This window comes from Scaptodrosophila lebanonensis, unplaced genomic scaffold (assembly GCF_003285725.1).
Source record: "Scaptodrosophila lebanonensis strain 11010-0011.00,11010-0021.00 unplaced genomic scaffold, SlebRS2 tig00000214-arrow-arrow-pilon, whole genome shotgun sequence".
Taxonomy (NCBI): Eukaryota; Metazoa; Arthropoda; class Insecta; order Diptera; family Drosophilidae; genus Scaptodrosophila; species Scaptodrosophila lebanonensis.
The window spans coordinates 68115-94193 of record NW_022060617.1 but is presented as its reverse complement, the minus strand read 5'-3'; the positions used below and the strand labels follow the sequence as shown (position 1 = coordinate 94193).

The 26079-nt window shown below is 39.2% G+C and overlaps 1 protein-coding gene and 1 long non-coding RNA gene across 2 annotated transcripts; both read left to right on the top strand.

The window, feature by feature from the left end:
• The first annotated feature begins 12064 nt into the window (after positions 1–12064).
• Positions 12065–16712, top strand: LOC115630013. The gene is made up of 3 exons (XR_003995973.1): positions 12065–12243; positions 12328–12501; positions 16589–16712. It is a non-coding gene; the product is annotated as an uncharacterized LOC115630013 (long non-coding RNA).
• Positions 16713–16930: 218 nt separating this feature from the next.
• On the top strand, positions 16931–17827 carry LOC115630012. The gene is made up of 2 exons (XM_030526639.1): positions 16931–17288; positions 17355–17827. The coding sequence occupies exon 2, from the start codon at positions 17365–17367 to the stop codon at positions 17620–17622; it is 258 nt and encodes an 85-aa protein (XP_030382499.1). The 5' UTR covers positions 16931–17288; positions 17355–17364; the 3' UTR covers positions 17623–17827.
• The last annotated feature ends 8252 nt before the right edge of the window (positions 17828–26079 follow it).

Sequence of the window (26079 nt, the reverse complement as noted above, 5' to 3'; positions counted from 1 at the left end):
GCTATTTCAATCGTTTGCACGCAACTACACGAACAGCTGTATATGTATCAACATATGTATGTATGTACATTCGTCTTGCACTGACAGAGCAAGAAATGTTAATTAATTGAAAATTGAAAATTTTTAAAAGTAATTTTTTCTTTGTTTCTTCGTGTCTATGTGTGCGGTTCTCTATGTACGGTTGAAAAAGTAAAGAGAAACATACACATGTATGTATGTATGTATGCCTGTGTATGAATATAGCATGTATGTACATTCGTATTAATGTATACAGTGGGCAATTGAACACAGTTGTTTGATTGTAAAAAAAAACAAGTAAAAAAGCTAAAGTCGGGTGTCCCGACTTTGAAATACTCTGTACATATGTTTACAATAATTATAAAAAATAAAAAAATTAAAAAAATAAAAAAAAAATTTGATCGATTTTACCTCTCTCGGTATTCGAACTCACGTAAAGGGTTTATAATTGCACATTTACATAGCAATTGCGTCTGTGTGAGTGTATGTATGCCTATGCGCATCTATTCGTTTCTGTGTAAGCATTTTCGCAGTCAACCAAACAGCAACATCAACAACAGCCGCGGGCAGCGCTTGAGCAGCGCTGCAGCAGCAAATATATTTATGACTATAACTTCTCGTTAAATCGTTAAGTCTATCATAGTGAAACTTGGTATACGGACATATAATAACCAACTGGGGGTATTTCCAAAATTTTAGTTCGAAATTCCAAGAATTACGGGAGTTACGATTTGCTGGGAAGAGGGGGGAGGGAGGGGAATTCCAAAATATACATTTTCTGCGTATTCACACAAGGCATCTTGGACTAAAATTTGGTGTGCCTAGGTCTTATAGTCTCCGAGATATAGGCGATTATACGAATGGAAAATCGGGAAAACCCTCATAGGGGGGAAGTGGGGGGGAAAATCAAAAAAATAAAACAAACTCGTATAGAATACACACATAAGGCATCTTTGTGCAAAATTTGGTGTCTCTATCTCTTATAGTCTCTGAGATCCAGGTGTTCATACGGACGGACAGACGGACAGACTGACAGACGGACAGACAGACAGACAGGGCTAGATCGACTCGTCTCGTCATGCTGATCAAGAATATATACACTTTGTGGGGTCTGTCACGCCTCCTTCTGCCTGTTACATTTTCCACTTCCCGCAAACCTAATATACTCTTGTACATTTCATGTACAGAGTATAATAAAACAAGATAGAACGCTACAGTCGAGCAAGCCCGACAGTAATATAGCCTGTACTCTCCACAAAAAAAGAAAAATTTAAAAAAAATTATGTTATTATGTTCAGTTTTAACAGCATAGATTTACATCACGTACTTATGCGTGTTTATATGCGTGTATGTATGCAGCACAAAGTTGAACCAAAGTAGCAACAACAACAACAGCTGCGGGCATCGCTGCCGACAGAGCTGCAGGCAGCGCATGAGCAGCGATTTTACTTGTGGCTATAACTTTCTTCAGAATTTACCTATCATGATGAAAGTACTAACTGGGTGTACCTACCAAAATTGATTTCAAAATTCCGAGAATTACGGAAGTTATAAGAAAAAACACGAATTGCGGAGTGCATCGAAAAAAAACTCAAACTCGTACTTTCTCGGTCTTAGGAGAATATGGAAACCAAGTTTGGTTATCCTAGCTCTTATACTTTCTGAGATCCTTGCGTTCATACGGACAGACAGACGGACAGACAGTCGGACAAGGCTATATCGACTCGGCTTCTCATCCTGATCAAGAATATATATACTTTGTGGGGTCTGCCACGCCTCCTTCTGTGTGTTACATACGTGCGCACAAAGCTAGTATAGCCTTTCACCCTTTGGGTACAGGCTATAAAAACAAGAAAGGAATGCTAAAGTCGAGCAGGCTCAACTCTTAAATACCCTGTACCACCCCACAAAAAAGAAATTAAATGAATGAATTAATTAAATTAAATTAATTAACAAAATTAATTTAATTAATTAACTAAATTAAATATAAAATATTCCATGCATGCATACATACATTTACATCAGAATCGTGCCTTATGTGTGTTTGTGTACTTGTACATATGTATGTATGTGTGCATTGGGCCTGGTTATATGGCTATAACTTTCTTTCCGATCATTCTATCATAATGAGACTTGGTATACGGTTATATAATTACTAAGCTAATGTGACTACCAAATTTTAGTTCAAAATTCCAAGAATTACGGGAGTTATAGAAAATCGTTAATAGGGGGGGAGTGGGGGGGGTGGATTAGAAAAAATGAACAAACTCGTCCTTTCTCGGTCTCTTGAGAATCTGTATACCAAGTTTGGTTATTCTAGCTCTTATACTTTCGGAGATCCTTGCGTTCATACAGACAGACAGACGGACAGACAGACGGACAGACAGACGGACAGACAGACGGACAGACGGACATGGCTATATCGACTCGGCTTGTCATGCTGATCAAGAATATATATACTTTGTGGGGTCTACCAAGCCTCCTTCTGTGTGTTCCATGTGCACTCGCACTAAACTAATATACCCTTGTACCCTTTGGGTACAGGGTATAAAAATCAGACAAAATTAAAGAATACAAATAAAACTGCATACTTAGATTTTCGAAATTTGTGTTGGAGCTTGAATTATTGGGGTTTTAATATTTATTCACTATTTCAAATGAAAAGTTTGTGTTATAAATTTAGTCCGATCGATTTAAAATTTGGGTAATGTAATCTACGTAACTAAATCTACAACTTTGCATTCAAGGATTTTCAAAATATGCATTTTACAAAAGCAGGCAGAACAAACAATACAAAATATCACACACATACAAACAGCTGTTCGTGTAGTTGCGTGCAAACGATTGAAATAGCCAAAGAAAAATGTGAGACACTAATGTGTGAATGTCCATACATACATATGTGCACATCTATGTATGTACATATGTTGATACATATGTACATACATAGATGTGCACATATGTATGTATGGACATTCACACATTAGTGTCTCACATTTTTCTTTGGCTATTTCAATCGTTTGCACGCAACTACACGAACAGCTGTATATGTATCAACATATGTATGTATGTACATTCGTCTTGCACTGACAGAGCAAGAAATGTTAATTAATTGAAAATTGAAAATTTTTAAAAGTAATTTTTTCTTTGTTTCTTCATGTCTATGTGTGCGGTTCTCTATGTACGGTTGAAAAAGTAAAGAGAAACATACACATGTATGTATGTATGTATGCCTGTGTATGAATATAGCATGTATGTACATTCGTATTAATGTATACAGTGGGCAATTGAACACAGTTGTTTGATTGTAAAAAAAAACAAGTAAAAAAGCTAAAGTCGGGTGTCCCGACTTTGAAATACTCTGTACATATGTTTACAATAATTATAAAAAATAAAAAAATTAAAAAAATAAAAAAAAAATTTGATCGATTTTACCTCTCTCGGTATTCGAACTCACGTAAAGGGTTTATAATTGCACATTTACATAGCAATTGCGTCTGTGTGAGTGTATGTATGCCTATGCGCATCTATTCGTTTCTGTGTAAGCATTTTCGCAGTCAACCAAACAGCAACATCAACAACAGCCGCGGGCAGCGCTTGAGCAGCGCTGCAGCAGCAAATATATTTATGACTATAACTTCTCGTTAAATCGTTAAGTCTATCATAGTGAAACTTGGTATACGGACATATAATAACCAACTGGGGGTATTTCCAAAATTTTAGTTCGAAATTCCAAGAATTACGGGAGTTACGATTTGCTGGGAAGAGGGGGGAGGGAGGGGAATTCCAAAATATACATTTTCTGCGTATTCACACAAGGCATCTTGGACTAAAATTTGGTGTGCCTAGGTCTTATAGTCTCCGAGATATAGGCGATTATACGAATGGAAAATCGGGAAAACCCTCATAGGGGGGAAGTGGGGGGGAAAATCAAAAAAATAAAACAAACTCGTATAGAATACACACATAAGGCATCTTTGTGCAAAATTTGGTGTCTCTATCTCTTATAGTCTCTGAGATCCAGGTGTTCATACGGACGGACAGACGGACAGACTGACAGACGGACAGACAGACAGACAGGGCTAGATCGACTCGTCTCGTCTCGTCATGCTGATCAAGAATATATATACTTTGTGGGGTCTGCCACGCCTCCTTCTGCCTGTTACATTTTCAGCTCCCGCAAACCTAATATACTTCTGTACATTTCATGTGCAGAGTATAAAAATGTTGGTCGATTTTACCTCTCTCGGTATTCGAACTCACGTAACTCACGGGTTTATAAGTGCACATTTACAAAGCAATTGCGTCTGTGTGAGTATATGTATGCCTATGCGCATCTATTCGTGTCTGTGTAAGCATTTTCGCAGTCAACCAAACAGCAACATCAACAATAGCCGCGGGCAGCGCTTGGGCAGCGCTTGAGCACCGCTACAGCAGCAAATATATTTATGGCTATAACTTCTCGTTAAATCGGTCTATCATAGTGAAACTTGGTATACGGTCATATAATAACCAACTGGTGGTATTTCCAGGGGGGAGGAAGGTAAATTCCAAAATATAAATTTTTTGCGTATTCACATAAGGCATCTGGGACTATAATTTGGTGTTCCTAGGTCTTATAGTCTCCGAGATATAGGCGATTATACGAATGGAAAATCGGTAAAACCCCGAAAGGGGGGAAGTGGGGGGAAAATAAAAAAAATAAAACAAACTCGTGTAGAATACACACATAACGCATCTTTGTGCAAAATTTGGTGTCTCTATCTCTTATAGTCTCTGAGATCCAGGTGTTCATACGGACGGACAGACAGACAGATAGGGCTAGATCGACTCGTCTCGTCATGCTGATCAAGAATATATATACTTTGTGAGGTCTGCCACGCCTCCTTCTGCCTGTTACATTTTTCAGCTCCCGCAACCCTAATATACTTCTGTACATTTCATGTACAGAGTATAATATTGCTCTAAAAACAACAACAACTGCAAGTCATTGGCTCGCTCTTCTTCTTTCGTTTTGACCATTTAATGTTAATTGCAAAGGCAAAACGCCAAAAGTTTACAGTTACCGTCGCTAGGCGCTAGACTGCGTAAGCGATAGTAAAGCAGAAACCGAATAACGGAGCTACGCATATTCTGCTTCGCATTGCGGGCAGATGTATGTATGTGTATGATTTGTTCTTATTGATCTCAATAAATAATTAGATTTTATTATTTAAATATTCTTCTTATTGCATTCAAACTTCGATATTTTGATGGTATCGGTGGCTTCAACTATCGAAAGTTTTACTCTAGCAAATTGAGATGAGAATTGTCAGTGCTTTTTGATCGTGGCTCATCGCTGCACGGCATTGACACGAGTGCCGTGTTTCATATTCCGAGTTTGTATTGTCCTGACGAATTGGTGATCAACGCACAGCCCAAACGGTGAAAGATGAAATTTGGACCCAAGGGTCCTTTCATAGTATCCATTATAGTGTAGGAGCACACTGAGAAAGGCTTTTGGAAAATTCTAGCTCCAAAGGGGGGAAAACGAGCTTTAAAAAATATTAGTTATAGTGGTCATGTTCGTTTAACGAAATAGTTTGGCAAGAACAAAAATGTAACGGACTACTGAACCATTTTTTGTCAAGAACAGAAAATGTTCATTTAAATGCCTTAAATGCCTTCCTACTGGTAACTTATAAGGTGAAAACATATGGGTAGGTTATGCACACACAAAATAAATACTATTGGAAACATTATATTGAGCCGGGTTAAGACGGGCAATACCTGCTAGTAATATAATATAATATAATGCCCGGAGCTTTGCATTACATGAGAGAGAGTATTTACCGTAATAATAGTGAGAGACTGCGGTATGAGAGACGCAACTGGGCTATGATAAACATGAAAATATGTCACTCCTAAGCATATAATTACATAATTCTGCTTAGGAGCGACGCCTAGCTTTGGGACTGTCGCGCATTTGGTTTATTGGCTTCGTGCGACACTAATTTGAAAATGACTTCAAATTTCCGCTTCAAAATTAACAAAACTGCTGCTTAATCATTGTCCTGAACGCACCGCTAGTATCGCGTACTTGCCAGCCCTCGCCACAGTTCCAACTGCTCACATAAGTTTGTGGTGGGTCAACGCACATTCAAGGCACTGCTTGCACAACATCGTATCGGGATTTATTGCTTCTGCCATTTCGCGCTAATGCACAGCATTTATCATGACAAGGCGACGCTGAAACTGGCACCCACCATCAGCCTTTGTTCAACTACCGATGTGCTAATGGCAGCCACTTGACCAGCATAAACAAGTGGAAATATATTGAAATACTTTGTACAAATGTGTAGAATATTGATAGAAATATGAAAAAACTAGCAGGTCTTGCCCGTCCTTGCTGACTCACTATTTGTTCTTACAATTATACGTTTATTATACCCTGTACCCAAAGTGTACAAGGGTATATTAGTTTTGTGCGAGTGCACATGGAACACACAGAAGGAGGCTTGGTAGACCCCACAAAGTATATATATTCATGATCAGCATGACAAGCCGAGTCGATATAGCCATGTCCGTCTGTCTGTCTGTATGAACGCAAGGATCTCCGAAAGTATAAGAGCTAAAATAATCAATCTTGGTATACAGATTCTCCTGAGCCCGAGAAAGGACTAGTTTGTTCATGTTTTCTGATCCACCCCCCCCCCCCCCCCCCATCCCACCCTATTAACGATTTTCTATAATTCCCGTAATTCTAGGAATTTTGAAATAAAATTTGGTAGTCACATTAGGTTAGTGATATCCGTATACCAAATTTCATTATGATAGAATGATCGGAAAGAAAGTTATAGCCATATAACCAGGCCCAATGCACACATACATACATATGTACAAGTACACAAACACGCATAAGGCACGATTCTGATGTAAATGTATGTATGCATGCATGGAATATTTTATATTTAATTTAGTTAATTAATTAAATTAATTTTGTTAATTAATTTAATTTAATTAATTCATTCATTTAATTTCTTTTTTGTGGGGTGGTACAGGGTATTTAAGAGTTGAGCCTGCTCGACTTTAGCATTCCTTTCTTGTTTTTATAGCCTGTACCCAAAGGGTGAAAGGCTATACTAGCTTTGTGCGCACGTATGTAACACACAGAAGGAGGCGTGGCAGACCCCACAAAGTATATATATTCTTGATCAGGATGATTAGCCGAGTCGATATAGCCTTGTCCGACTGTCTGTCCGTATGAACGCAAGGATCTCAGAAAGTATAAGAGCTAGGATAACCAAACTTGGTTTCCATATTCTCCTAAGACCGAGAAAGTACGAGTTTGAGTTTTTTTTCGATGCACTCCGCAATTCGTGTTTTTTCTTATAACTTCCGTAATTCTCGGAATTTTGAAATCAATTTTGGTAGGTACACCCAGTTAGTACTTTCATCATGATAGGTAAATTCTGAAGAAAGTTATAGCCACAAGTAAAATCGCTGCTCATGCGCTGCCTGCAGCTCTGTCGGCAGCGATGCCCGCAGCTGTTGTTGTTGTTGCTACTTTGGTTCAACTTTGTGCTGCATACATACACGCATATAAACACGCATAAGTACGTGATGTAAATCTATGCTGTTAAAACTGAACATAATAACATAATTTTTTTTAAATTTTTCTTTTTTTGTGGAGAGTACAGGCTATATTACTGTCGGGCTTGCTCGACTGTAGCGTTCTATCTTGTTTTATTATACTCTGTACATGAAATGTACAAGAGTATATTAGGTTTGCGGGAAGTGGAAAATGTAACAGGCAGAAGGAGGCGTGACAGACCCCACAAAGTGTATATATTCTTGATCAGCATGACGAGACGAGTCGATCTAGCCCTGTCTGTCTGTCTGTCCGTCCGTATGAACACCTGGATCTCAGAGACTATAAGAGATAGAGACACCAAATTTTGCACAAAGATGCCTTATGTATGTATTCTATACGAGTTTGTTTTATTTTTTTGATTTTCCCCCCCACTTCCCCCCTATGAGGGTTTTCCCGATTTTCCATTCGTATAATCGCCTATATCTCGGAGACTATAAGACCTAGGGACACAAAATTTTAGTCCCAGATGCCTTGTGTGAATACGCAGAAAATGTATATTTTGGAATTTCCCTCCCTCCCCCCTCTACCATGCAAATACGATTTTCTCTAACTCCCGTAATTCTTGGAATTTCGAACTAAAATTTTGCAAACACCTCCAGTTAGTTATTATGTGTCCGTATGCCACGTTTCACTATGATAGACCGATTTAACAAGAAGTTATAGCCATAAATATATTTGCTGCTGTAGCGGTGCTCAAGCGCTGCCCAAGCGCTGCCCGCGGCTGTTGTTGATGTTGCTGTTTGGTTTGGCGAAAATGCTTACACAGACACGAATAGATGCGCATAGGCATACATACACTCACACAGATGCAATTGCTATGTAAATGTGCAATTATACACCCTTTACGTGAGTTCGAATACCGAGAGAGGTAAAATCGATCAATTTTTATACTCTGTACATGAAATGTACAAGAGTATATTAGGTTTGCGGGAGCTGAAAAATGTAACAGGCAGAAGGAGGCGTGGCAGACCCCACAAAGTATATATATTATTGATCAGCATGACGAGACGAGACGAGTCGATCTAGCCCTGTCTGTCTGTCTGTCCGTCTGTCCGTCCGTATGAACACCTGGATCTCAGAGACTATAAGAGATAGAGACACCAAATTTTGCACGAAGATGCGTTATGTGTGTATTCTATACGAGTTTGTTTTATTACTTCACCCTATGGGGGTTTTCCCGATTTTCCATTCGTATAATCGCCTATATCTCGGAGACTATAAGACCTAGAAACACCAAATTTTAGTCCCAGATGCCTTATGTGAATACGCAAAAAATTTATATTTTGGAATTTCCCTCCCTCCCCCCTCTCCCCCGCAAATGCGATTTTCTTTAACTCCCGTAATTCTTGGAATTTCTAAACTAAAATTTTGCAAATACCCCCAGTTAGTTATTATGTGTCCGTATGCCGAGTTTTACTATGATAGACCGATTTAACAAGAAGTTATATCCATAAATATATTTGCTGCTGCAGCGCTGCCCGCGACTGTTGTTGATGCTGGTGCTTTGGTTGACTGCACACATTTTTACACAGACACGAATAGATGCGCATAGACATACATACACTCACACAGACGCAATTGCTATGTAAATGTGCAACTATACACCCCTTACGTGAGTTCGAATACCGAGAGAGGTAAAATCGATCAAATTTTTTTTTTATTTTCTTAATTTTTTTTATTTTCTATAATTATTGTAAACATATGTACAGAGTATTTCAAAGTCGGGACACCCGACTTTAGCTTTTTTACTTGTTTTTTTTTTATTTTCTTAATTTTTTTTATTTTCTATAATTATTGTAAACATATGTACAGAGTATTTCAAAGTCGGGACACCCGACTTTAGCTTTTTTACTTGTTTTTGAATATGAATGTTGTGAGTGCAAAATGCGTGTCTCTGCTATTGTAAATCGGAAGGATGCATTCACGGAATAAGCTTAACGCTTAATGTGTCCCAGGATTCTTCAGAATACATTTGTACGGAATAAGCTTAACGCTTAATGTGTCCCAGGATTCTTCAGAATACATTTGTAGCGTTGTAAGCTGACGCACGCTTTTAATATGTACAAACGGTAAATCGCTTGTAAATATGCGATCAGCTGAGATGCTAGAGATGGCCATGTGTCAGCCTTTTTCTGCCCGTCGCAGCGCGAATACGAATTTGGCTGTAAAAAAAAAAATCACGAATCCGTATGCACGGTTTATGAATACATACATTTTTTTTTTGTAAATCGAAAAATTTGGAGAATTAAATTTATGCTTGTATACATGTGTATAAGGTAGTCCAATTTAAAGGACCGATATATGCACATAATATTACTTTTTCGTAAACTATTAATTTATTTTATGTACCCAAAGGGTGAAATGCTATACTACTGTAAAAGGGTACAAGTATATTAGTTTTGTGCGGGTGTACATGGAACACACTGAAGGAGGCGTGGCAGACCCAACAAAGTATATATTCTTCATCAGGATGACAAGCCGGGTTGATATAGCCATGTCCGTCTGTCGGTATGAACGCAAGGATCTCAGAATGTTATGAGCTAGAATAACCAAACTTGGTATCCAGATTCTCCTGTGCCCGAGAAAGGACGAGTTTGTTCATATTTTCTGATACACCCCCCCACTCATCCCCTATTCAAGATTTTCTATAACTCCCGTAATTCTTAGAATTTTGAACTAAAATTTGGTAGTCACAGCCAGTTAGTGATTATATATCTGTATACCATTACATTTCATTAGGTTGATTAGAATGAAAGGTTTAGCCATATAACCAGTACCCATGCTATATTTGTTGCTGCTTTGCCATAAATATGCAATGCACACATACATATGTACAACTACACAAACACGCATAGACACGATTCTAATGTAAATGTACGGAATATTTTATATTTAATTTAATTAAATAATTAAATTAAAAAAGAAAATTTTTTTTGTGCGGTAGTACAGTGTATTTAAGAGTTGAGCCTGCTCGCCAGCATTCCTTTCTTGTTTTGTTCCTATCGCATTTTCACGTTTGTGTCTTTTCGGCTTTATTGTGAGGATGAAGAAGAGCGAACTTGTTGCTGCAGTTTATATATTAATTATATGTGCAAAGTTTGGTTTAGGTAGCATTTGAAATATGGTCGGTATTGACGAAATTCTGGGGAGAATTCCAAAAAATAAAATAAAGATGCGCCACAAATAGAGAGAGCGACAAGAAGTGGCCGACGCTACTAAATGTCGCTCTCATTTGTAGCTTTGCTCTCTTGCTATTGCATTTCACCATACTACTCGACAGTTGCCAACAGAATCTCGTTTCGATCGCATCGTTGAACCATCGTCGTTTCTAAATTAAGTGAAGCCAATAAATCCATTACCCACAACATTAACTATCGTCATTAAACGATATAAAATAACCATAATATCATAAGCATATTGTCACCAAACAAACTATAATTATTAAATAATACAATAATAATTAAAGTGTCAAAGTGAGTAACTTTCGATTACTACTTGTACATATATACTTTATGGGGTCGGAGGTGGTTCTTTCTGCTACTCTGCTACTTCTGCTACTTTGCACAAACCTAATATACCCTTTTTACCCTACGGGTACAGCGTATAAAGAGAAGTAGAAGAGCGAATTTGATGCTGAAGTACAGGCGTTCATCCAGATTGACTGACGGACATGTCTATTTCGATTCGTCCCGTACACAATTTTGTGTCTCTAGGTCTTATATTCTCTGAGATCCAGGACGGGCAGACGGACTAGATCGACTCGTATAGGTAACGAGAGTAGACATTTTCACCCGATTTCTTATAAACTTTTTTAGGGACTTGAATTGTTTTCGTGTGGAAAAAATCGAACACAAGAGCTGCATATACTTTTATGCAATCAACGCACAGCCCAAGAGCTAGGAAGCTGAAATTTGAATACAAGGGAGGAAAGCGATAGTTAATATTTGTACGAACAAGAATGGAATGCCAGAGTCGAGAGAGAACACCTTCTACATGGTCTGAACCCACATAAGCATTACATTATAAATATAATTACTATGTATTTTTTTAAATTATTGAAATTAATTAAATGCAAATAATTCATTCAATTATATGCAACACCAACGTAAAGATATTTATTGGCAGAGCATTTCATTTCGATGCATCAATTTGCATCAGGCCTGCGCCTGTGCTCTTGTGTGCAAAACCAAGCTGAAACCTGCGAATGGCATTTATTGCCCTTGATCTAAGTAATATTAATATTACTTGAAATAAGCCTTTGGATAGACTGTTAGATAAGATCACATAGAGTGCGAGCTTCCAACAAATCCTCTTCATCATCTTCTAACATTAAACAATAAAAACCTAAGCTGTCAATAACTGATGTTCGTTTTTGTAACTGAGGAAGTATTGAAACTGCTTTCCCCTGAAATTGGACGAAATTCAGTGACAATTTAGCTCTTCGGCACGTAGCAGTAAGCAAAATTTACAAATCACACAACTAATATCGAGTTAGTCCATCTCTTTGTTACCAGGCAACAACGCGCCTTCTGGATTGTCCGGAAGGAGACAGAACCCACTGAACCTTTGGAAGCTGCAAATTGTATTAAAAGGTGAGTCAGCGAAGGTGCATTTTTTAGTCTTAAGTGGAGCTGCTGTCACTTTAAAAATGAATTTTTTTACCAAAACGTCCCCAGACTTTCTTCTTTGGTCTCTCCGGCTTTTTTCTCCTATGTTGTTCAGATAATAATCTTCGACATAGTCAGCCATCAAAATCAACTCAAACACATATAATACATATAATAGTAGATATATTATATATGTGTGTTTACACGAAAAAAAATATAAAAAAATTACCCCAACATATTCAGGTGAGTATAATCGAAAAGTTACCATTACACATAATTTGCCAACAATAAGAATCAATCCATAAGTTGCCAGCAATATAAATCAATGCTTAAATTGAAAGCTATGTATGTATTGACACTAAAACCTCCATGGACTCGTAGATTTTCGATCTTCAAAACAAGTAAAAAAGCTAAAGTCAGGTGTCCCGACTTTGAAATACTCTGTACATATGTTTACAATAATTATAGAAAATAAAAAAAATTAAGAAAATTAAAAAAAAAATTTTGATCGATTTTACCTTTCTCGGTATTCGAACTCACGTAAAGGGTGTATAATTGCACATTTACATAGCAATTGCGTCTGTGTGAGTGTATGTATGTCTATGCGCATCTATTCGTGTCTGTGTAAAAATGTGTGCAGTCAACCAAAGCACCAGCATCAACAACAGTCGCGGGCAGCGCTGCAGCAGCAAATATATTTATGGATATAACTTCTTGTTAAATCGGTCTATCATAGTGAAACTCGGCATACGGACACATAATAACTAACTGGGGGTATTTGCAAAATTTTAGTTCGAAATTCCAAGAATTACGGGAGTTAAAGAAAATCGCATTTGCGGGGGAGAGGGGGGAGGGAGGGAAATTCCAAAATATAAATTTTTTGCGTATTCACATAAGGCATCTGGGTGTTTCTAGGTCTTATAGTCTCCGAGATATAGGCGATTATACGAATGGAAAATCGGGAAAACCCCCATAGGGTGAAGTAATAAAACAAACTCGTATAGAATACACACATAAGGCATCTTTTTGCAAAATTTGGTGTCTCTATCTCTTATAGTCTCTGAGATCCAGGTGTTCATACGGACGGACAGACAGACAGACAGACAGGGCTAAATCGACTCGTCTTGTCACGATGATCACGCTGGGGTCTGCCACACCTCCTTCTGCCTGTTACATTTTTCAGGTCCCGCAACCCTAATATACTTCTGTACATTTCATGTACAGAGTATAAACATGAAACCGACAATTTCAAAAAGTTAAAACAGCCTGGCTCCTGTGTTGAATTCTCCCTAAACTAAATAATACGAATTATTTATATCGTTGCAAGCTCCAACTCGAACAGAAGAAGAACCCTAAGAAGTTCTTAAACTTTGTAAATTCCACTGCTTTCAATGACTCTGCAATTCATACGCCTTTGCGTGTTGCCTTCAAATTTGATATTTGTACCAATTCTTACAGATTCTTGTACTCTATCTAATATATGTACAGGGTGCGCCATCTTTTATGTCGGTATGCAAACATTGAATATCCTTGAAAATAAGCAACCAATTTTCAAGTATGAGATATTTTTATTTAATTTGGTTCTGTACAATTTCTTGAACGGAGGTTTTCAACACTGATCTACTCAATCGGTTCACTAATGTCAAAGTTATTCAATATCTACATACCGACATAAAAAATGGCGTACCCTGTACAATCTGTTAAATACTCAATCTGTCCTGGGACTGACAATGCTATATTCCTAGTTGTGTGCTCGAAGAAACAAGTACCTCAGTAAAATAATTATATGTGACAAACTATTTCTGCTCTATTCTGCGTATAAGGTGATGAGACTTTATTTTTGAAAATGCAGTCCGTTTTGAATATCTCTTCTTATATATATACACCTATCACCTTAATTATTCTCTTAATATTGGGTTAACCGTTACCTCAAAATTAACGCGCGCCTTTGGATTATAATTTACAATTCGCTCGCTGCACCGCTTTTAAAAAATTTAATTGCAAGAATTTTGTTCCACATTAAAACGTGGATATACATCTATATATATAAAACAGTTTGTCCTGACTGACTGACTGATTGGTGATCAACGCACAGCCCAAACGGTAAAAGATGAAATTTGGACTCAAGTATCCTTTCATAGTATCCATCATAGTGTAGGAGCACACTAAGAAAGGCTTTTGGAAAATTCTAGGTCAAAAGGGGGGAAAACGAGCTTTAAAAAATATTAGTTATAGTGGTCATGTTCGTTTAACGAAATAGTTTGGCAAGAACAAAAATGTAACGGACTACTGAACCATTTTTTGTCAAGAACAGAAAATGTTCATTTAAATACCTTAAATGCCTTCCTACTGGTAACTTATAAGGTGAAAACATATGGGTAGGTTATGCACACACAAAATAAATACAATTGGAAACATTATATTGAGCCGGGCTAAGACGGGCAATACCTGCTAGTACTTGTACTATATATGTTATAAATCACATTTGGTTCAATATTGGTTTATTAGACTGAGCAAAATGCCTTTCGGAGTATGAGCAACGATTAATCATTGGAATGCATGAAAGCGGTTCCAAAAATGTCGTAATTGTTAAAATACTCTATTAGACTATTAGTAATTTCCAAAAATCCAAGTGAGTATAAAACAACACCACGCAGCGGACAGAAAACTGGTATTGACACCCGATGCAAACGTCAAATCCAGCGACTTGCGGCCGTGGATTTAATGAGCAGTGGACAGATAAAGGCTCAATTGGGACTCCATATAACAAGGAGTAGAGTTATTCAAATAATCCATGAAAATCCGAGTCTTAAGCTTACTGCCATGGGTACCATGGTACCCATTTGAAGGCACGTATTGAGTTCGTATACAGATACCAATTCTGGGAGGAGGAATGCCGTGATGTTATTTTCAGTGATGAAAAAAGTTTAAACAGGAAGGTCCTGATAGCTGCAAAAAATATTGACACAATTTGCGAAAGGATCGACACACCTGTTATAAGCGTGATCATGGTGTTGGGACAGTAATGGTATGGGTTGCGTTTTGCTACAAAAGCAAGAGTACAATGTGTTTCATATCGACAAGAATAAATGACAAAATGTATGTAGAGCTATTGGATGACAAGTTGGTGTAGTTTGGCGGCCAATTATACGGGGAAAACACGACCTTTCCACATGATAATGCGCCAATACATAGTCAAAGCTGACCACCAAATATTATAATGAGAAAAATATTCCAATTGAAGATATCTGGGGTATTCTATCTGCACATCAGAATACCTTAGTTCAACAATTCACGGCTGCTTGAGACAGCAAAAGAGACAAAATTGGCAACAATTGACCTATCCCATTTAAAATCATTGGTGAACTCCATGCCATTTCGCTTAAATTTGGTAATAATCCAATAAGCATGTCATGAAAAGCCACATATACTAATTTTTCATAATAAAGTAAAAGTTCACATTAACTTTTGTCAGTCTGTCCGTCCGTCCGGCCGTTTGTATGAGCGCAAGGATCTGAGAAGGTACAAGAGCTAGAATAACCAAACTCGGTATCCAGATTTCCCTAAGCCCTAGGCAGTTTATTTTTATACCCTGTACCCAAAGGGTGAAAGGGTATACTCGTTTTGTGCGAATGTATGTAACAGGCAGAAGGTGGCGTGGCAGACCCCACAAAGTATATATATTCTTGATCAGGATGAGAAGACGAGTCGATATAGCCATGTCCGTCCGTCCGTCCGTATGAACACCTGGATCTCAGAGACTAGAAGAGCTAGAGAGACCACACTTTGCACAAAGATGCGTTAAGTATGTATTTTATACGAGTTCGTTTTATTTTTTTGATTTTTTCCCCCACTTCCCCCCTATGGGGGTTTCTCTGTAACGCCGTTCGTATAATCGCCTATATCTCAGAGACTATAAGACCTAGGGATATCAAATTTAAAGTCCAAGATTCCTTATGTAAATACGCAGAAAATGTGTATTTTGGAATTTCCCTCCCTCCCCTCTTCCCCGCAATCAATAACTCCCGTATTTCTTGCCAAGTTTCATAATGATAAGCCGATTTAACAGGAAGTTATAGCTATATAGCTATACACCAAGCAGTGCGCGTAGCTGTTGTTTTTGTTACCGCTTTGCTCAGGCACACGAGACATACACAGACTCACACATACACGCATAATTATTCTACACATATGTACACAGTATTTCAAAGTCGGGATACCCGACTTTAGCTTCTCTACTTGTTAATATTTGTGGGACGTACAAGGTATTTAAGAGTTGAGCTCGCTTGACTTTAGCATTCCTTTCTTGTTTTATTTCTTTTCTCGTTAGGTCTAATGACGTCTCAGATTATTCTGTGCTGTGAATCGGGGCATCGCTGGCCGTTGGGCAAATAAAGCTCTGCCATCGAGTCGGTTTCGTTAGTATAGTAGATACTATTGGTGTTTTATAAGCCTTTTTAAATTTTTTAAGTTCACTTTTTTATTGTTCTTTTAAATCGACAGCTTGAATAAAGATGAATAAATGAATAAAGACATGGGTTTCAACAGCTCCAGTCTGCGATTTCTGTTAGGAATCCTTATGTCTACAATCTAGTAAGCATTGCTTGGGCGACATACACGACACTCAGACTTATTTATTAGGCATTCTAGAACAGATATACATATGTATTAAAAAAAACATAAATTTATTTCGAAAATCATTTTTCTATCCACATATTCACCAGTGCAATTAGTTAATTCAATACGAACACCTAAAATAACCCGAGCTACCTCATCTAACTGCGGCACCTGTCACCACCTCGCAGCAAGACGAACCCGAAGCGGGAGTTGAGGAAACACGGAACAGAAGTAAGTAATTGGCGCCCTTTTTGTGCGGCATTTTTTTTGCCGAGGACGTCCAACTCGGAAAGCGACTTAGCGGTTAAGAAAGTGCTGGAAATATTGTAATCTATCTAACTACGATCGATCGCCTAACCGGTTCAACTTTTCGTTCGTTTTTTTATCCAATTACAAAGAGATTTTGAATTCCGGTGAGTTAACTGCTGTTATCAATACAACTAATAGAAGCTAAAGCTTACTGAGCAATGTTCCCACAGATTTGCAAAAATGGTTATTAATCTTAACCCGTCAACCTCGACCAATGCCAATGGCTCCCCCCACAGCAACTTGATGGGTATCATTTCCCACACCGTCCTGGATGGCGTTGTGTATTTACACGTGGTGTGCGCCGGCGATTCGTCTGCCAAATGGGTAACTATGGCCGAAGCCATGGCCTACTGTCCGACCGGCGTTATTGCCTACACCAAGCTGCAGCTGTCCCAAATCTATGGCATACCCATGGACGTTCTTTTCGAGTCCAACTAATGGCAGCCAACATCAACCGGTCAGCTGCGAGGCGGTTGGACGAGTAGCCAAGAGGGAGCACTGCAAGCCGTAATCACTTTTTGAAATTTTCCAAATTTCAAGTTCTTGAAGTTGGAATAGCATTTCGTATAAACAACCATCGATCAAATAACCACCTGAAAAAAATACCCGAGAGCTATTCAAATATATGTATTTACAGTTAGTACGTTTTGAGCCACTTTTCTTACAGCTGCCCCTAAAACTTGCATCTATTTCTCAACGCACGCATTTATTATATGCACCATTCTAAATCTGAATAAAGTCAGACAAATGCTTTGAGTTAGTTTCAGCGCCATTCGAAGAATATCTTACGCCAGACCCTCGAATAGGCACCCAGAAGTTCGAAGGCAGTCTGCTCATCCTCATACAAGAAAACACGTTCTTCCACCCAATGGTGGTTGGCAGCACTTTCAAGTACATCTTGATATATATGAAACAGTTTACCCTGACTGACTGACTGATTCAAATTTGGACACAAGTATCATTTCATAGTGCAAGAAGCGGTTTTCGATAAATCGAACTCCAATCAGGGGAGACAGGCTCCTAAGACTTTAGACAAATCTGTAAATTTCAACCGGTTAGCTACAACCTTGGTTTTCAAAGAATAAAAATAAACTGCATACTGGGTTTGAATACCCTGTACCTGAGAGGTAACAAGAAAGGAATGGTAAAAACGAGTGGGCTCAACTCTTAAATACCTTATACCCTCGCCTTCTTCTTAGTGTTAGATACATTTGCACAAAACTAGAATACTGTTTTACCCTTTGGGTTTTAAAATTGGTATATTAGGCTTGTGCAAAATATGTTACATATATATTCTTAATCAGCATAACGAGAAGAATCGATAGAGCCATGTCCGTCGGTCAAGATGAACGCTTGGATTTCGGAGACGGCTGAGCCCACATTCACCAAACCAAATACGAAAATTCTTCTAATATGCAGGCAACACGGGTTTTTGTATTTTTAAGATTTCGGTCGCTTCTAAGTTATTGGAATTCAACGACTATTTAAATATAGACAAATTTTTATTTGTTTATTTTTATACCCTGTACCCGTAGGGTAAAAAGGGTATATTAGGTTTGTGCAAAGTATGTAACATACAGAAGGAAGCATCTCCGACCCCATAAAGTATATATATTCTTGATCAGCATGACGAGAGAAATCGATCTAGACATGTCCGTCCGTCTGTCCGTCTGTCCGTCTGTCCGTCCGTCTGGATGAACGCAAGGATCTCGGAAACTATTAAAGCTAGAATAACCAAAGTTGGCATCCAGATTCTCCTAGGTCCGAGTAAGGACGAGTTTATTTTTTTTTTTTTAATTTCCCCCCCCTTCCCCCGCTACAGAATTTCGTCAATAGCGTCCACATTTCAAATGCTACCTAAACCAAACTTTGCACACATAATTTCTATACAATTATCTACTGTTGTTTAAAATTTTATCAAATTCGGTCAATTCTAAGAAAAGTTATTAGCAAAACAAATTCTCACCAGTACAACCCCCCCAAACTGCAGCAACAAGTTCGCTCTTCTTCTTCCTCTTTATGCTGCTGCTATGGGCGCATATAACTCAGTGACGGAAGTTTACCTGGGTACAGGGTATTACACTGTCGGGCTTGCTCGACTGTAGCGTTCTCTCTTGTTATTTATTTTTTTGTATTTTATTTTATAAAAACAAGTAAAAAAGCTAAAGTCGGGTGTCTCGACTTTGAAATGCTCTGTACATATGTTTACAATAATTATAGAAAATACAAAAAATTAAGAAAATAAAAAAAAAAATTGGATCGATTTTACCTCTCTCGGTATTCGAACTCACGTAAAGGGTTTATAATTGCACATTTACATAGCAACGGACAGGGCTATATCGACTTGTCTCGTCATGCTGATCAAGAATATATATACTTTGTGGGGTCTGCCACGCCTGCTTCTGCCTGTTACATTTTTCAGCTCCCGCAAACCTAATATACTTCTGTACATTTCATGTACAGAGTATAAAAATCCCTTAATGGTTCGCACTGGTCAAATATATTTTTACATTTTTAATTGATTTTGAAGAAGGTAGGATTTAGAATTCGAACGAATGATTAACACACAGACTTATATCAAAGGTTTAAAATTAGTAAAGGCTCTTACATGAAAGAAATGGTACATACAAGAGGTAAAATAAGAGAGCATGTTAGTGTGTTGCTACTCTTAAATTGACCTTTTTTTTCGGCTACGTAAACGGCCCATTATAATTAATGAAATAAATTAATAAAACTTGTGAGCAGGGTTGTGCTGAGTGAGGTAAAATTCTTGCCTTTAAGTAAATAAAAAACAAGTAAAAAAGCTAAAGTCGGGCGTCCCGACCTTGAAATACTCTGTAAATATATTTACAATAATTATAGAAAATAACAAGATAGAACGCTACAGTCGAGCAAGCCCGACAGTAAAATAGCCTGTACTCTCCACAAAAAAGAAAAATTAAAAAATAAAAATAAAAAAAAAATTAAATTATTAAAAAAATGAACGAATTAATTAATTAAATTAAATTAGAATACATGTTTATGTTCAGTTTTACCAGCATAGATTTACATCACACATTAGTACCAGCTGGATGTACCTACCAAAATTCCGAGAATTACGGAAGTTATAAGAAAAAATACGAATTGCGGGGGAGTGGGGGGGTGTATCAGAAAAAATAAACAAACTCGTTCTGCCTAGGGCTTATAGGAACCTCGATACCAATTTTGGTTATCCTAGCTCTTATACTTTCTGAGATCCTTGCGTTCATACGGACAGACAGACGGACGGACAAGGCTATATCGACTCGGCTTCTCATCCTGATCAAGAATATATATACTTTGTGGGGTCTGCCACGCCTCCTTCTGTGTGTTACATACATGCGCACAAAACTAGTATAGCCTTTCACCCTTTGGGTACAGGCTATAATAAAACAAACTCGTATAGAATACACACATAAGGCATCTTTGTGCAAAATTTGGTGCCTCTATCTCTTATAGTCTCTGAGATCCAGGTGTTCATACGGACGGACAGACAGACAGACAGACAGACAGGGCTAAATCGACTCGTCTTGTCACGCTGATCAAGAATATATATACTTTGTGGGGTCTGCCACGCCTGCTTCTGCCTGTTACATTTTTCAGCTCCCGCAAACCTAATATACTTCTGTACATTTCATGTACAGAGTATAAAAAGAGATAATAAAAACTCCGAAAGTAACGGAGTTAAACTTTAAACGCAAAATGTTTCTTATTGAATGGTCCCCGTTTGATACAATTCTTGCCTTATTATATAAAATAATTATATTTTCTTGCCAGAAGGGGCTGCTGGTTGTTGATGAGTGGCGATAGCTCAGACGAGTTTAGTAACGTGTCCGTGCGGTCAGCGACGATAGTGTACGATAGTGTACTGCAGGGGTTGATCGAGGGCGTAAGTAATTGCCAAATCGACCGAGCAGAAAGGAAAATGAACGCTGAGGAATTAAGGGTCATTATCGATGCGGTGGTAACCTCCGCTTTGGCAGCACAGGCAGCTCTGTATGATCAGAGAACAGAAACCCTTAAGGGGACTTCAACCGCAAAATTAACGAACTCACACAGCGCATACAAAGTGTACAAATAGCGCCTCCGGAGGTGGAAGTTTATAAAGATGTAGAAATCGTGGAGGGCGCCCGCTGTGATGAGCCCTTAGACGATGTAAAGTGCTTAGCCGAGCTCTTCGGCACACAGGAGACATACGTGTCTTGGCGTCAGGCGGCACTCGCCGCCTACAAAATTTTTAAGCCTTACAATGACAGCTCCCGGCGGTTATCATAATAAGGAGTAAGGTAAGGGGTCCAGCAGATGCTGTGCTCGCCTCTTTCAACACTCCAATGAATTTCGAGGCCATCATAGGTAGACCCGATTTTACGTACAGTGACAAGAGACAGATACACGTCATCCCACAGGAGCTAGGTACGCTCAGACAGGGAAATCTTTCGCTGTCAGGATACTATGACGAGGTGGAGAAGAAGTTGACCTTACTAATAAACAAGATCAACATGTCCTACGATACAGACCTAGCAAGGGGCATGTGCGAAAAGTTTAGCGGGTCTCAGACAGGCCAAGGAAAGAGTCCATTCTTTAGCCGACAGCAGGGCGGCCAGCAGCAGCCGGATCAAACACAAAATGAACAGACCCAGGGGGATTTTGGCGAATCCATGTACGTAGACCCCTCTTCGTCGAAATTTCGACATTTTACTGCTTCACGGCAGAACCAGAACTCAGGGAGGCACTACGGGGGTTTCCAGCAAGGCAAAAAACCTAACCAATCTGAGCGCATGACCGGCCAAAGAAGGCAAAGGGTCAATCACATTGCGCACTCGACGCGGTATCCCAAATTGCCGATGAAATCGGGGCCGATTGCGAGAGTGACTTCGCGAATTTTTTAGAGGAAGCTCCCTGCTGACCTTCATCAGACGAAGAGTAGCGGGGGTAGTCATGAAGTTTTTAATTGACACGGGCGCCTCCAAAAACTACATAAAACCCTACACGGGTATGAGGAATGTCATCCCGGTCGATTCACTCACTTCACGGTTCAAGCAGTATTGAGAAAAGCTGTTTTTTGAGAATGTTTGGTGTTAAAGCACCATTTTTTTTTTTTTTGCTCAACAGCCTCTCAACGTTTGATGGGATCATTGGCCTTGACTTGCTAACGCAAGTGGGCGTGGTCCTAAATTTACAGACGGGTGAATTGGAATGTTTTGCCAAATCGGAAAAGATTGAGTACCACAGGTGATCTAATGTCAACTTTACTAACGTTGACGACATTGCAGCACCAGAAGGGGTAAAAAAATAACTTTATTAAAATGCTGAAAAATAGAATAAAGACTTTCGCAGACCCAAACGAGGCTCTGCCATATAATACTTCAGTCGTCGCAACCATAAGGACGACGAACACTCAGCCAATATATTCTAAGTTGTACCCCCATCCCATGGGTGTGGCTGATTTTGTGACCATGGAAATACGGAACCTTCTAGCGAACGGTATAATGCGAAAATCCAAGTCACCGTACAATAACCCAATCTGGGTTGTTGACAAAAAAGGAACCAATGAGTTGGGCAACAAAAAGATACGTCTGGTAATAGACTCTTGGAAGCTAATTTGGGTAAAGCCAAATATTTTACAACATTAGACCTAAAATCACGCTGGCTGAGCGTGATCGTGAGAAAACTTCCTTCTCGGTAAATGGGGGAAGTACGAATTTTGCCGACTTTCGTTTGGTCTAAAGAATGCGGGCAGTATTTTTCAAAGGGCCATCGATGACGTTTTGCGCGAGCAGATCGGCAAGACTTGCTATGTCTACGTCGATGATGTTATAGTTTTTTCTGAAAATGAGGCAGATCACGTTAAATACGTTGACTGGGTCCTAAAAACTTTATATGATGCAAACATGAGAGTTGCTCAAGAAAAATCGCATTTTTTCAAAAAAAGCGTCGAGTATCTCGGTTTCATTGTAACCAGCGAAGGCGCAAGAACAGACCCTGAAAAGGTGAAAGCCATAAGGGATTTTGCTGAGCCAAAACATTTGTTCGCTCTCAGATCGTTTTTGGGGTTGGCGAGCTACTATAGATGCTTTATAAAAGAATTTGCTTCAATTGCAAGGCCCCTCTCAAGCATTCTTAAGGGAGAAAATGGATCAGTCAGCAAGCACAAATCAAGGAATGTTCTTATTGAGTTTGACGAAACTCAGCGCTATGCGTTTGAAAAATTGTAAAACATTCTCGCATCTGAGGATGTTATGCTAATCTACCGTGATTATACAAAACCGTTTGATCTAACGACCGACGCTTCGGGTCATGGCATAGGGGCGCCTTGTCGCGACAGAATGTCAATACATTGGATGAGCAATACCCTGAATCAGACGCAGCCACTACGCACAGTGAGCTTTCGTTGACCTACACGGTCGAATCCACGGACAAGCCCTTAAATTGCTTCAGGAATCAGATTGTCCTAGAGGAGGCGCGCCTCTCACTAAAGCAAAATTGTACTTTGTTTGGTGAAAAAACTAGCCACATGATAGATTTCACGGACAAAGAAAATCTGTTCGAGCAAGTGAAAGAAGTGGTTAATACAGGCGTGGTAAATGCAATATACTGCGACCTGCCCACATTAGCATACATTCAGAACGACTTGGTTCGGAATTTTCCGGCCACGAAGTTCTGGCACTGCAAGAAATTCGTGGCGGACATCTTCGACATCAATGAAAGAAGAGAGATCCTTACAACTGAGCATAATCGAGCTCATAGGGCCGCTCAAGAGAACGTAAAACAGGTCTTGTCTGACTACTATTTCCCTAGGATGATCAGGCTCGACAGCGAAGTTGTATCAAACTGTAGGGTCTCCTCCAGGGCAAAGTACGACAGGCACCCAATTCCGTCCCACTCGGGTGAGAGACTTAACATAAATATATTCTCAACAGATAAGAAATTCTTTTTGACATGTGTGGATAAGTTCTCTAAATTTGCTGTGGTACAACCAATTGCATCACGGACAATAAAGCACCCGTGATACAATTAACTGGCGCTCAAGTCGGAAACGATGAGATCGCTTTTATTAAACAATTTTGGGGTTACTATGGAGAATGCGCCTCCGCTACATAGTACGTCAAATGGGCAAGTGGAACGTTTTCACAGCACACTCTTAGGGATGGCAAGGTGCTTGAAAATCGAAAGGAGGTTCGAGGACACAACCGACGTAATACTTCTGGCCACGGCGGAATATAATCGTACGATACACTCGATCACAGAAAAAAGACCTATTGATATACTGCACGCCTCTGTTGGAGGTGGTGAGGGGCAGGGTGGAAAAAGCCCAGAACCTCCTGCACAACAGGGAGAACCAGCGCAGACAGAATAGAGTATTCGAAGTAGGAGAAAGGGTCCTAGAAAAAACTAACAGAAGGCTGGGCAACAAACTGACACCTTTATGCGTTGAGCGGAGGGTGGACGCAGACTTAGGAACGACGTTTCTAATTAAGGGCAGAATAGTCCACAAGGACAACCTAAGGTAGTAACCAGGGTAGCCTTGAATAGCCATCTCTCGGGGACCAAAAATCAGATGAAGCACACATAATTTCTGTTGGACTGACACGTCTCTAAACTTTATTTCCAGACTTCGACGCGTGATACTTCTGTTGCTAGCGGTAGTAGACGCTCGGATTATCGAATACTCCCATTCCAAGTATGTGCCGATATTAGACGGCAGCGTTTTGGTGTGGGATCAACAAGATTATGTGAGGCACTCTGCGAATTTGACCGAGTTTGCACGCATGACAGACGAGACTGCCGGAATGTCAGATGTGTTTCCTCAGTCTCACATGCGGAAACTATTGGACTTGGATGTCGAGCACGTAAGAAATTTGTTGTTCGCTTTGAATGCACACCATAGAATATCGAGAAGCTTATACTTTTTGGGTGCAGCCTTGAAAATTATCGCAGGTACCCCTGAAAATAAAAATAACGGAGGCTCAGCTTGTAGGTTCAAATAATAGGCAAGTGGTAATAAATACCAAAATACAAGATCAGATAAATCGCTTGACTAGCGCGGTTAATAAAATCCTAAAGTCCACAAAAAGGGAACACATTGATACGGCTCACCTGTACGAAACACTTTTGGCAAGAAATAGGATGATAATAACCGAGATTCAGAACCTCATGCTCACAATAACGCTCGCCAAGGCAAAAATTATTAATCCAACTATTTTAGATCACGCGGATTTAAAATCAATTATGAGTGAGAAGCTCGCAGAAACTACTGTGGCTAATTTAATGGAAGTATCTAGTATTAAGGTATTGCAATCACTAGATGTAATTCATTTTATAATAACGTTTCCTAGAGTTAAATTAGCATGTAAGTTAAGTAAAGTAAAGTAACCATATTTCCGGTGGCGCACAACGGAGTAGTTCTTGGACTTGACGACAACATCGTAGCGGAATCTCCATGGGACTTGGTCTGTGTTTTCGTCAGGCAATCATGTATTGTATGAAAAGAAAAAACACATCCGAACTAAAGGAGATGGTGGCAAGCATCAGCACAGCTGAGGACGGCCGCGTTTTGAAGGGGGGAGTAGTTAACCAACAACGCTCAGCCCCCCAACCAGCAAATGCTTGAGCAAATTCACCGCAAGGCATTTGCAAGTAGTTGACCCAGCATTCTCATGGGCAGCAGCTTGGTCAACGACATCCGCCGCGGTAATGTGACACATTTGGACTCTAGCTTGTGAGATTTATATTTTGTAATTTAGTTCTTAATAATCGATTTTGACTGCCGCATCACTGCGCAGAAATAAATTCTGAAATAAAACTCACTCTGTGCTTTAACCAGCAACGGTTTTAATCATAACGTTCGGAGTGACTAATTAATTTACACATAAAAGT